Consider the following 14,405-nt stretch of genomic DNA (forward strand, 5'->3'; position numbering starts at 1 on the left):
AACGTGATTGATTATGAAAGAAACATTAAACATAATTAATTTTGAACATGCAGTATTATCAAGATTAAATGGTACATCCATATTAATGAATTGGAATATACAATATTAAAAATACCTTTAATATCTTTTTTAAATCACTATGAATGCATATCTAAAATATGACTCGTGCCATTTTTTCTTGCCATAATTGAACAGTTTTTAACCCACACAAATCTATAGTTTTTTTCTTTCGCCAGGTCCTTAGTTTTGCTAAGTTCGAAAAGAAATACTTTTAACGAAATTTTTATATCATCCCTATAGAACCTTCTTCGCAAATAATGCATTACGAGTATTTAAAAACAAACTTGATAACCATTAAAAGGATTATAAAGACCTTAACCTTAAGGGGCTACACTACCTCAGCTCGAATTCAGATTTCACCCGTACTAAATACACATGAGAATTGAAAGCGCTTGGTTGTTCATCGCGCGAATTATATGTATTTTCTCCCCACAAACATTATCAATAGTTATTTTTTTAAAAAACGCAACATACCAAATGTTCTTCATATTTATTTCAATTACCATGCTTAATCTCAAGTCCATGACTTCTATATTTACTGAGATATTAGGGTTTTAATACAAAAATAGAGGTAAATTTGCGATTTTTTTGTATTGAGAAAATTTAATGGAATCGTGTTTTCGAAACATATGAAAGATATGTAGTTTATGTCCTGAACTTTACCATACATAAATTTCAAACTTAAATATTCAGTAGTTTGGAAGATATGGACATCCTGCCGAGTGGAAAATAAGCAATTTGAGGTAGCATACACTCTTAAAAGATAGACATATGCTATCGCGGACTTTTTTTAGACCTTGATGGCGATCATTTTCGTCATACCCGATTTTTGGATAGCTTTAACCGTTAATGCAGCGTACGCAACGGAAGTTCTCAAAACAGAATTATTATCGTAACATTTATTATTAATGCTCAGCTGCTATTTGTCATAGCGTGATGTTATTTAACCCGTAGTCTTCGTCGGAAAATGGATCAACCAACGCAAAAAAAATTGCTAATTCGAAGCAGTTGTTACTGAGATTAGCGCGTTTAAACAAACAGACTTTAGCTTTATAATATTAAGTATAGATGTGATATTATTAGTTACTTCTCACAAAGTTACAGAAATAAATACGAAAATAAAATACTCTCTAAATACTTCTCTTTAAAAAATAATTTATTTTATACAATTACAATTCTTTGGCTGTACACAATCAATTATAACACAAACGTTGTACTTTGTCTTACTTAATTTTTAATCGAATTGACTTCACAATGGAAGATATAACTTATATTTACACTTATAGTTAAGTACTATGTAATTAACTTAATTGGTATTATCAAAAGTTATGCTACTTTAATAAAACAAATATCTTAGTAGATCTAGAGATAAAAATTTAAATTAATTACAAGTAGGTAATATGCAAAAATGATTAAGATTTCAAATGATATGTAACACGAAAAAAAACCAACGTCGTTAACAGAAGCTCTAAACAAAAAAATGCACTGAAGAAATTAATTATAAGCACACTTTTTACTTCCTTTGTCATGCAACGTAACAATGAATTCGCAGTCTGGCAGTATTCAAAAATCTCATCCGTGAGATCACATTTCTTTTCTATTTTTCTTAAAATAATTGTTTTAATTTTTTTTTACATTAATTTCTTTCAAATTCAGTCTCAAAACCTGTATAGAAATTAATATAAATACGGCCATTTGGCCATTGCCATTTCATTTATACAAAACACATCCATGGGTAAACCAAATCGAACTAATATTAGACTGGAATTCGGTATCCACCTGTTGTAGTATCATTAACATTAAAAATTATTTTAAAAAAATACGTAAGACAATTTTGAGAGCAAAGGATGAGAAAAGAGCACGTTAGAAAATGGTTTTTGGAGGTTATTGGAGTTTTGGATTTTCATATAAGGCCCCCGGTATGAATAAAATATGAGGAGGAAAATCTACTCAACGAATGACCTCGTTACGTTCTTTTAACTCCATTGCGTTCCGATAGATGGCGTTATTCAATTCGTTTATTTAACATTTGATATGGTAAATCTTTTTTTTAGACTAGTAAGCCTTTTTTGTGCCTATTTAGACAGTCGATCTGAAGGAGTAAACTCCAGTCACGCGTCGGAGCTGACACACACTTTTTTATTATCGGTTTAAAATTAACATTTCTCCTCTCTGAGTCCTGAATTTAGGGTTCTTAAATAAGATAAATAAATTAAAGAATTCAACAAAATGAAGGATAGTTAATATAATGACACAAAAAATGAAAATATTATTTTAAATTAGGGGTTGTATATTAATCAACAATCACGTGATGTTTTTAGCAGCTTTTTAGTATCAAACCGTCCTGTTGTTAGTAAAAACCCAAAAATCAAATGTATCCCCCCATCGAACCTTACGTGATTAATGGATGACCTTTGAGTATAAAAAATATTTTAAAACTTAAAAAGCTTTGAACCAACTATAATGATAAGTAAACCACACATCTTCAATGTTCAGATGTTAAAAACGATCAAGAGTGTTATTCTGGTCATGTGGTCTAGCTCGTGATCGCAATCTTGAGGATGGTCGTGGTCGAGTCCTCGGCGGCTTGGTCGTGGTCGCGGCGGCTGCGTACAACTTGTCCAGACAACAGCGTTCATCACCCTCAGCTAGACCTGTGGTGGCTGGGCAGAACGGAGTCGTGAAGTCTTCTAGACAGTAGGCTCCGGAAGCCCTTAAAGTTCAGAGTTAGTTGATTTTGTTATTTGTTAAATAAGACATGGTTTATGATATATCTGGTATATGAAATTTCTTTTTTGTTATTAGAATAAAAAGTTATAAAATAAAAATTGTATAAGGTTCTTATGCATAATCTTAATTAAATCACACCGACGTTTGCGGATTCGATTCCCGGGATGGATATTTGTATTTGTCCAAATATTCCCTTCCGGTTTGAATTTCTATCCTTGTGGGTCTCCCCACCGTACCTCAGAAAGCATGTTAGCCGTCGGCCCCTGTTGTTATCGTAAATACCTGATACCGATCGTTACTCATAGTTGGGAACATATCCGCCAACCCGCAGTGGAGCAGCGTGGTGGATTAAGGTCCAATCCTTCTCCTACGTGGTGAAAGAGGCCCATACCTAACAGTGGGATGTACAGGCTGAATGCGATAACTTACGTCATGGGCGCCGGCTGGCCCAAGGGCACGGGGAGGGCAGAGGCTCGCGCGGGCGGCACTCGCACGGAACAGCGGCGCCCGCACGGCGCTGCGGGTCTCGCGCGGAACAGACTCTCCGCCTGGTAGCAGATCGACCACACGTGGCTGCAGAGCGCTTCATCTGAGGAGCGAGGATGAAGTAAAGCTTTAGACAAAAATCAAAATAAATTCGAGAGATGGAGCTTGTTATGTGGTCCCATTTAAATTAGAGTAAGGTGTGTATTTAAATAAATATTTTTGAAGTAAAATGTTTTTTTACACACGCTTGACTTGGGGAGTAAGCTGGTGAATGCGCGAAAAGAGTGTTACGAAAAGCGTGATCGGGCGAGGCGAACGGAGCAAGAGAGAGAGGTGCGAACACAGCAGCACGTTTCGTATATCTAAGACACAGTGCAGGCTTATTGTGCAGAAGTTTCACTTCAGTCATGTGGTCTAAAGCACACTCGTTTTTTTTTTCGCCTACCTACGTTGATGATGTTCTCATTTCTTAACTTGATCGTGTAAATTGGAATCGGGTTTTTGTTTGATAACTAACACATTTATAATAAATTAATTACAGCTAATGTTAAGCATTCACCGAATCGGAATATGAATTCTGCAGAGAAGAATAGGCAAGAAACTCTGCAGTCACTCCTAATAAAACAAAACAAAAAATAGAGTGTGTGCTTAGACCGCACGGTAGAAGTGAAAACTTCATTGTGAATATACTAAATACAGCGACAAAACGCTTCACACTCAAACGCTTCACACTCAACGGACCCCAGTTAGATTTTCTCCTGTGTCGGGGGTTCGGAAACACACACAATACACATGCACAAACGCCCAGACCACGACAAACATCTATATGACCAATACAAATATCTGTCGTGAGCGGCGATCGAACCCGCGACCGCCAGCGCAACAGTAATTACTGCGACCGCTGCGCCAACGCGTCGTCCAAGCAACGAAGAGCAGTTGACCGTACCTTTATCGCTCGGATACACTCGGTGATCCCGAGTTAACCCGATCAAGCCTTTCACCTCAGAGCGTGACGGATCAGCACTTACTACCTACGAAAAAATGTGTGTACGGTGCGCCAAAAGAAGATTCTCAACTGATCTTTCAGATAAAGGCTCTAATTTCTTATAAATTTTAATGTTATATCATTTTTTCGTAACGGCTGGCTTCCTCAACTCAACGGTGTTTCATTCGGAAGTCCGCCCAAGACCACATATGGAACTTTGCCGTAGCTTCGGTGATTCGTGTATAAAACAGGCATAAATTCGTATGACTTTCACAAAACTTACTAGGAGTATCTTCACAATAAGGCTGGCTCCTGCCACCATTGAGGCAGAAGTCCGCGTGTCCTAGCCTCGCGCCTTCGCCATATCGTCCTGCGTTCGTGTGAAGTACGTGTACGGCGCGCGCGTCTCCGGGATCCAAGCGTAGCGCTGGCGCAGAGCGGATAAGAGGTCGAGCAGGGTCTAAACCTACAGAAAACTTATGATATAGATTTCAACGTATGTGATATGGAGGAGGGGTGAATCATGGTGGGTTAATTAAACGCACATATCGAAATTCACGTCAGTGATTTTCAAGCATGTCTATACGTCATCGTCAAAGCCTATACATGTATATTGGTAACTCATGTGAAGTGTCAGACATCACCTTACGCAAATAGTATCTAAGTATTGGAATTTCAATCTGACGTTCTGAATGACAGAAGTTGATGGATATCAAAAGAAAATTTTGAAAAAACCGAAACGACTTCCATTCAATTGTAAAATTCTTCAATATACGTACCAATAATCCTATTAAGCCTGAAATTCAAATAATTGGCCAGGATGCCACACATATGAGCTCCTAGCGAGTGACCGACACACGTAAGTCTGTCAGGCCTCAGACCGGCTCGTCTTAAAGATCCTAAGGTCTCCGCTACACATCGTGCTACTGGACGCAGATTATGTACTGCTGCGACATAGCACGGAGGTTGACTCAGTTGTCCCCAATCCAGCATGAATACATTGTAGCCACCGCGACGTAAGTATGCTAAAATCATAACAAAATATATTATTGACATTATTTTATCATGCACAACTTATCAAGAGAGAGTTTTCTGTAAAAAAACTTAAAGGTTTTCGAATTCAATTTGTAACCTTATTGGTTTCGTATTCAGAGCATAAAGGCAACATAATTTATAACTTATAAAAAATATGTTTGTGAAATGCATATGTACCATATGTATGTATATAATAGGTAAACAATAAACGAGCAAAAAACATTTATTTATCCGTGCAATACTGAAAGAATTATAAAATAATGTAGACACATAGTTAGGACTCCAATAGACAAATTTATTTATTTAATACTAGCGACCCGCCCCGGCTTCGCACGGGTGCAATGCTGATACTAAATATACTACAGAATGTCTTAATTTATAGTGTGGAGCTAGCTTATAGCATGGTTAATAATATAATAACAACATTCAAATATGCGTTGTTAGATTACACGTTGATACAGAATGCGTTGAAGAAATAAAGGTTCACTGCTCGTTCCCCGTAGGTGATAGCGTGAAAATTTGTAGCCTATATGTTGACCCGACTTCTTAATAATATTCGTGCCAAATTTGAAGTAAATCCATGCAGTACTTTTTGAGTTTATCCCGGACATACATACAGACAAACATACAAACAGACAAAAATTCTAAAAACTATATTTTTGGCTTCGGTATTGATTGTAGATCACACCCCAGGTATTCTGTTAAAAAAATATTCAATGTACAGTTTTGACTTTCCTACCATTTTATTATATGTATAGATAAAGATATATTAATCTATAGGTATAATATTTACAATTAAACAATTACACAATGATTTATAGTAGCTTGTTTTACTAGTAGCTGGCCCAATTATAAGCTGAATTAGTTATAACAACCACAATCAAGATAAAAAATATTTAAACGTGTCCGACTTTTACCCCGTTCCTGTGAGCCACGAGAGACGAGCCACTTTGATAGACTCGATCCGCATGATACCTTTCGTGAGCTAGTAAGCACGGCTATAATTTACAATGAAAAACATTTGACGAGAAAAAGAATTCGTTTACATATGCAGTTCTTTGGTTGTGTGCGACAATTAGTAATAATATTTCACTTTGTCGACATTTTTAGGGCTAAGAAAAATAGCATTGGACGGTTATGCAGAAGGACATTGCCAGGATATTTAGACACAGTAAAATTAAAAAAGGGATTAGTAATTTTTTTTCACCGGGATCATAATCTATAACATCTACAGAACCCACCATTTGAAGGAAGGCAATTATAGAGGACTAAAGACGCTTAGTGCTTAAAAATTAGTCAGTATTGTTCGAGGTTGTTCAGTAAATGTCAAGTATCTAAACCCTGTGTCAGGGGTATTGAACCATTGCGGAGAAAGTCGTGAGAACTGCGAAATGCATCGCCGAGTCGAACGTCGCCGAACTGCTTCTACATGCGCAAGCGCAGGGTTACTTTCACTTGCATCACAAAAATGTTGACAAAGATAAGCAAGAACGAGCGATTACGTCACAGATTTCTCCTTTTACAAAAGGAACATATTTTTAATCGTGATTTTTTTTTACTAAAATTATTTTAAACGGGAGACGAGAGAGTTCACTCGTCTCGTGAATAAGACATTCTGTAGATAATATTGTAGCATCGAGCTCCGCAAAATGAAAATAAAAAACATGGTAAATATCCCGTTTTAAATAATTTTAGTAATAAAAATAACCATATTAATTTAAAAACTTATGATTTAAAATAAAATTGTATAGTAAAATATTAAAACTCATTTAATCCGTCTAAATAAGATGGTATGACAATAGGAAAATATACTTTTTCATCCAATAGGTATTTAAATTAAAAGTTACGTAGGTACACAATATTGTGTACGTAACTTTTGATTTAAATACCTATTGGATGAAAAATAATGTATATTATAAAGATCTTATTTAGGTGGGTAGTGATAACCGATAACGATCTAAAATCTCCAGTATAGAGACTAAATATTTATGTATTAAAAAAACTAACCATCTCGAAGAACGATGATAGGTAAAGTGTCATCGCCGCCAGCATATCCGTGCACCAGAAGGATTGTTTCATGCGAAGGTTCCCAACTGCTTTGACGGAGCCAGTCTTCAGTAAACAGGTCTACCTGAAATAATAAAAAAGTGAAATAAATAGACGTATTTAAACCATGCGAAATGAATGTTGTATTATGATGCTTCTAATAATTCTAGAAATACAACTTTAGTAATACAACCTGTATATAAATATCGTAGATGCAGAAGGTAATACTCACAATATTAATCTATGAAATAAATCCCATTAATCGCAATTCTTTTGCATCCAAAAATGTTGACAAATTAATATACAGTTGACAAAGAAACAAGAGCACATCAAACGAGGATAATTGTGTTTGCTCGTAAACGAAAAAAAACCGACAAGTTATACAATGTATGTAGACGAAAATATAGTCAAGTAAAAACGCGTTATCAAAGATTAATCAAAAAGGAGTCATCAAATCTCGATCAAAGTTTAAGTGGGACGGGGACCACAAGGCGAGCATCAGCTTTTGATTGAAACGAGAATCATTAAAATCGGTCCACCCAGTCGAAAGTTCTGAGGTAAAATATACGAAAAAAAATACAATCGAATTGAGAACCTCCTCCTTTTTTTGGAAGTCGCTTAAAAACCGTGAGTAGGTCTGTAGAGCGAGTAGGTCTGAAAGAGACGTGAATTTCTTTTTCTTAGTATATAAAGTACCAAATACAAAAAAATTAGGAACTTTTTAATTTCGAAAACACCGATCTTCTTCGTGTATTCTCTATCATACGAATTATTATCAATAACTTAGACATATCAATAACATGACATAAAAATTATTTGCACATGAAGAGCTCTACATTGCCGTACAATCAATAATATATGATTCCAAATGTAGTTGTTACTAGAATATGCGTACAATAGGTGATCATCTTCTGAATTTGTTCATGTAATCAACTTAACCAATAAATAAATAGTATGAAGGTAGTGGTCGATAATATATTTCGATAAGGTTAGCATCTAGGTTGCAAGTTTATAACGCAATAGTACAGCAATAGAATGTTCTGTATTACAAAAGAGTGACTTGACAATACGCCAGCAGGCCTAGCATGCACGCCACGACAAAATTTTGTCGACCCCTTTTCTCGTATTATCTCTCTATGTCTACAGTAGCTAACATGCGTGCACGCGATACTCTTCTCGTTACGTCAAGAAGAGATAATCATTAAATTTTAGTGATCTGTGATATTTATCTCTACGGAAGCTAACATGACATCGTAATTTTGTCGAATTTTGTCGTTTTAGGAAGAGAAACTTCTCGTCTTCAATATTATCGACGAGAAAGACGATAAATAAAAAATAAATAAAACCGGGTGCCTATTTTTTGTATACCATGGCGTTTCCCTATTATAATTATATAATTTCGGTATACGAAGAGCGGGAAATGCGAAAAGTCGAGTGAAGTGTGCCATATAATGACACAAAAAACGTATTTGCGCCCTGTTGCTTCTTATTCTAAATAATAATAATAATAATAATACTTTATTTTAGACCAAAGTATAAGTCCATATTGGGTTAGTACAACAAGACACGACAACATTCAGAATAAAAAACAAAACAAAATTATATTAAAAAAATCAATAACTAAAAATAAAATTAAATAGAATAAAAGTAAAATCAATAATCAAAAAAAAAAAATTCAAAAATTCAAAAAATTTTAAAAATTAAAAAAAAAAAAAACAAACAAACAATGCGTGATAGAATTACAATTATCTAATGTGCGACAAGATATAAAGCACAACACGAGCATATTGTTTTACATATATAATTAAATTCATTTACTTACGCCGTTTTATTTTTCATATTAGAGTTTTTTAAATTAGATATACACTTTTTATCTTAGCCAAAAGGCCGAGAACATTTTTAAATAAAACATGTGTCACTCGTTTGAAATTGGTCAATAACCTTGTAAATTCAACTTTACGACATAAGAAATAAGAATGATATTCAGTTGTGATTATGGTTGATAATGTTTCTCTACTCGACAAGGCGAAGTCTTCGGAAGAGAATTTTGTCTCTCGTAGTGCGCATGTTAAGGTAATCGAGAAAATACTCGATGTAGACATTATCTTTCTCTCTCGTCAAGAGATATCTCGTTGTATGCATGCTAGGCCGGCTGGTCTTTGCAAATTGCCTGAGAATATGTTTTCTTGTCTTTTTTCTTCAGCTAAACATTTTTTGACAAATCGTGTAACTTGAGATGATAAGGATGACCAATATACAAAAATATATCAACTGTTATCAAACCCTGTAGGCCGTAAAATAAAATATTTACAACGCTTGGTGATTTTGCACCTACTATTTTTACACTGACGTAAAAGTAAGACTCATGATCACGGATTCCTAGTACCTATCAAAATTCATACGACACTAACAATAAAAATTATTGAAACATAGGTACTTTACATACATTAAAACTTTCATAATAGTAGTTTATCCCAATTGTGTTTACAAAATATAATAAATATAGTATTCTAAAATCAAAAAGTCGAACAATCGTTTAGGGTCCGCTACTCTAAAATATAGAGCACGTACCGCATGCGGGTGGCACTTCCTATTGGCGGTAAACTATGTCTCACTACATTTTAATATTAATAAAATTGTTATAATTATCTTTCTGTAATTTTCAGTAGACTTATCGTTCGAAGCATTTAGGTTCACCAAATCAATTTTGACTGAATCTTCACCAATTTTAAATACTTTAAAATTACGTTATGTATATATTTAGGAAAGCAAGCTATTGTATACCTTTATCACAAACGCTTAACCATCTTGCTTCGCTTCGACGATCGATCCTAGAGGCCAAGTCAAGTGTATGGTTTCGTCCAAGGGCCAAGGTTTGATGCTCAAGTTACGTAGTATTATGTACCGCACAGGTATAACGTATACCAATTGCCACATAATATAAGGGTTATGTGTTACGCAACCAAGTAAAATTTTAATGATATTAAGTAAATCTAGAATAGCTTAAAAAACTAGATAGGTAGGTACTGATTTTTTTTTTAATATAATAAAATTCGTCCGTAATCTTCTCCTTTATTACTAAGATTCCATATGAAGCTGACAGAGGCTTAAAGATAACTTAAAAGTTGAAAGAGAAGTAGCAAAACTTCTTAAGGTTTACGACTTAAGATTTTGGACGATGTGTTTACCTGTAATATTATGTTATAAATGACTTTCAATTAAATAGTGTTGGCAGATTTTTAGACAATTTGAAACATTAATCAATTAGCATCAACAAAGTCATATTAAAACCTTTATTATTTATATATAGCCATATATTATATAGCCATATATTATATAGCCATATTAAAGGCTTTATTATTGTATACAAATAATAAATGAGAAAAAAATTAAATTGTCTACTTAATGTATCATTCTCATTTGAAATACAATTTTGATTACGTTTCTTATCTAAAAATATTATATCAGTTTTCAGTACTCTACATAACATTTACAAAAGGAATACGACAAGGTAACAATATTTTTTTAGAAATATATTTTGTATAAAAAATGTTTAATTTATGAAAAGAAAACACTTTCTAAATTTAAATCTATTAAGTATTCACTAAACGTGTGTAACGGTCCTGCGCGTGAGTCGCCTATCCCACTAGTGCTGGCATTCGACCCTAATCTAACTTGATAAATTTAAATAGTTCTTTTAAATTTACTACATGATTTTTAAGAAATTTTGACACATATTTATTTGACTAATTTGTACACAGACACCTGTTAGATTTTTTTAAGAACTTAGTCTAGCAATGAGACATAAACAGGCCAAGCCCAGGATAAATTAGTGCTTTAGTATAATTATAAGTAGGTATGTTGATGTTACTGATAGTCGCGATTTAATTACACCATTTATTCTTAAAATCTATTTAGTCTATCAAAGTTTTAAAAAAAATTATTAGATATAAATATTATGGACCTTTCCATAAGGTTTAAAAAAAATGTCAAACAAATGACGATATAAGAAAATCAAATAACAGATAATGTATAAAACTTCAATGGGAAATATCCAAATCAATAGTAGTAATGATGAATGCTAGTCAAAGTACCTACTTACCAACATAAATCATTAAACAATAATTAGCGATGTTAATTTACACTCATGCATAATCTTTAAAATTATCTTGACCCCATAAAAAAATCTTCGTGAATGTTCTTTTTTAACCGAGTTCAAAAAAGGAGGTTCTCAATTCGACTGAATTTTTTTTGTATTTCAGATCTTTTTACTAGGTAGACCGATTTCAATTATTTTTTTTTTAATCCAAAAATGGTGGTTGTCATGTGGTAAATTAAATCGATATTTGACGAGTACTTTTTGAGTAATATCTAATAATGCGTATTTACTTGACTATTTTTTGATCGACCTACGTTGAATTACTGGTTGATGTAATTAAAGTAGGGTTTTTTCGTTTTCGAGCAAACAAATAAATGTAATAAATATGGGATGAATTGAAAACGTAAAAAAAAAATTAAAAAGAAATTTGTGAAAAATATAACGATAAGGTATGTACAAAAAATAAATCATCAATTTCTTAAATTAAATAAATTCTTTAAGATAATTGCCGATACAGAACACAGAATATGACAACATCAATAAAGATTTGACATAATATAATTTTGATAGAGCAGTGAACTCGTAAAGTAAATAGAGTCGATGTCAGTATAAAAATAAACTTGCTATAACTGAATTTCAAAAAGAAAAATTGAAAAATTGTTTTGAATTCAAATAGTTTAAATGACAATAATTCTAGAAAGCCAACCAAGACTTCTCAAGCTACATACGATATTTCAGAATAAATTAATATCCTGAAAAAAAATTATGTGCGAAATGTAATAAATAATAAAAAAATATGCTAACAAATTTATGTTATATCCTCAATAGTAATTACTGACGAATTACAACTCTTATGTTAATTTCCATGAGACTACTTTGAACTTTAGGGCGAGCCAACATCAATAAGTAAAAGATAAGTCCACCAAAGCAATCGGGTAAAAATGGGATTAGACAATTTACAATACCTGTTTTTTATAAGGTTCAGCTTCTGTGTACAAGTTGAGCGTAACATTAGGATCAGGGCAGGGTTCGCGCTCCCGCCTCCAAACGCAGTCTTCCAGAGTAGCGTTGTTGAAGAGATCGGTATTCAAGTACAGAGCCTCCTTTATGGGTTTTCGCTGCCCAATGGTTCCTTAACATAAAGTATTTCATTTGTCTCTTTATAAATAATGCTTATTACTTTTTTAGGTAATGATATTACAAATATTAAAATAAAATTTATTTTTAAGTAATTTCTATAAAATATCGTCTAAATTTAGTTATGGCATTAATATTATTTATATTAATGAATACGATAATTTTGTGTTCTAATTGTGCCGTTAGTACCTAATTCGTAAAAATACTTTATATGACAACAAAATTAAAAATAGTCGCTCGCATGTGGGATAAAAGTAATTTATGATAAACGATATCGCACTAAAAGAAAAAAATATATAAAATAAACAAAAGTACATACCACAGACATATATCGCAAGCACAACTGCAAGGAGCGGCCAAGTTAAGTGCACGCGTGCCATCCTTGCGACCAACAATACCGAATAGAGTCGCAAAAGCAGGCGTAACCTAAGTACAGCGGGTTGCGAACGTTAATGAGGTGCCGCAAGTACACACTGTTACAATAACTTGCAACAGATACTAGATATATGAAATATTAGTGAAATTATATATGCTTGAACTTGAAAATGGTTTAACACGAACACGGTTTATATTCGCTTACTCATTAATTCTCATACATAAAATCTTTATCAGAGTCAGTCATCAGCATCAGAATGTAATTCCTAAGTAGTAGTAGGTATCCATGGTCCAAACTTTTTAAAATTTCTGTGATTTTTTTGCTGTTCAAATATACTCTGCTGCTCTTATCAAAATGATTCTAGTAATAATTTTGTGGTAGAGCTAATATTCAGGTAATTTTGTGGTAGAGCTTTTTGTAGTAAATACTCCTAAACTATAACGTATTACTGTTACCAGTAACCATTGTCTATTTTTTTTTCTACACAGAGCACATAAAATGCCTTCCGAAAGTCGGACATATAATGTAGCTAATTTAAATTTTAGCTTATGTAATGTTGCACTTTCGCGATCACAAGCTTTTCTGCATTTGTTGCTGTGATATTCTGAGTGAAACGGATGGCTGCTTAACAGTTCAAACTAAAAAATTATAAATACCTACTCGATTTGCTTCACGTATTGATAAAATTATGAATCGTTTTAATAATAAGTAGATTAAGTTATGAAAATTTATCAAAAAAGAAAAAAAAATAAGTCAAAGGAAATTGAACTTAATGCAACACGTGCATTTAAGAGAAGTAGGAATATAATTTGCTGTATTCGAAAGACAACAATAATTTCAACACTATACAATTTATTTTTCTACAATAAATTATTTTGCAATAAAGAAAGTTATAACTTATAAAAATATATTTATTCTATTTTTTAACCTCCTTCAAAAAAGGAGGAGGTTACTCAATTCGACCGTATATATATTATGTATGTTCGGGGATAACTTCGTCGTTTATGAACCGATTTTGATAATTCTTTTGAGGGAAACTCTTGAAAATCTGCACAAATTTTTACTGGGTGTGGTCACATTTAAATGTCATCGAGATCTAATTACAACTTTTGAAGTAATCTTTGATAATGCGTTTTTATTTGACTATTTTTTCGTCTACCTACGTTAGGTACCTAGGTACACCTATTACTTGTCTATGTAATTGAAGTCGGTTATTTTCGTTTGCCAGCAAACGGAAGTTATTTATTTAAAGGGATTATAAAATTAAGTATATCTTGATATAAGATTACCATATAAGGGTGGCATCGTCAGAATGACGAAACCCTCCATAAATAATAAAGATTAAAAAAAATATAAGACTACCACGTATCAGATGAAGGAATTTGTAGAATGTGAAAGTAACTAAAACTAGTATTGATGAATAATAAATAGATCAACAACCTAATAAATAA

The 14,405-nt window shown here is 33.1% G+C and overlaps 1 protein-coding gene across 1 annotated transcript; it reads right to left on the reverse strand.

Moving 5' to 3' along the window:
- Window positions 1–2,559: 2,559 nt before the first annotated feature.
- LOC123656060 (pancreatic triacylglycerol lipase-like) lies at window positions 2,560–12,556 on the reverse strand (the record flags this gene model as incomplete). Its single annotated transcript, XM_045591784.1, has 6 exons — window positions 2,560–2,773; window positions 3,220–3,379; window positions 4,545–4,727; window positions 5,041–5,286; window positions 7,304–7,427; window positions 12,407–12,556. Coding segments are annotated over 6 exons (1,077 nt in total), but the record flags the coding sequence as incomplete, so codon positions are not given.
- Window positions 12,557–14,405: the final 1,849 nt, after the last annotated feature.

Source organism: Melitaea cinxia, chromosome 8 (genome assembly GCF_905220565.1).
Source record: "Melitaea cinxia chromosome 8, ilMelCinx1.1, whole genome shotgun sequence".
NCBI lineage: Eukaryota > Metazoa > Arthropoda > Insecta > Lepidoptera > Nymphalidae > Melitaea > Melitaea cinxia.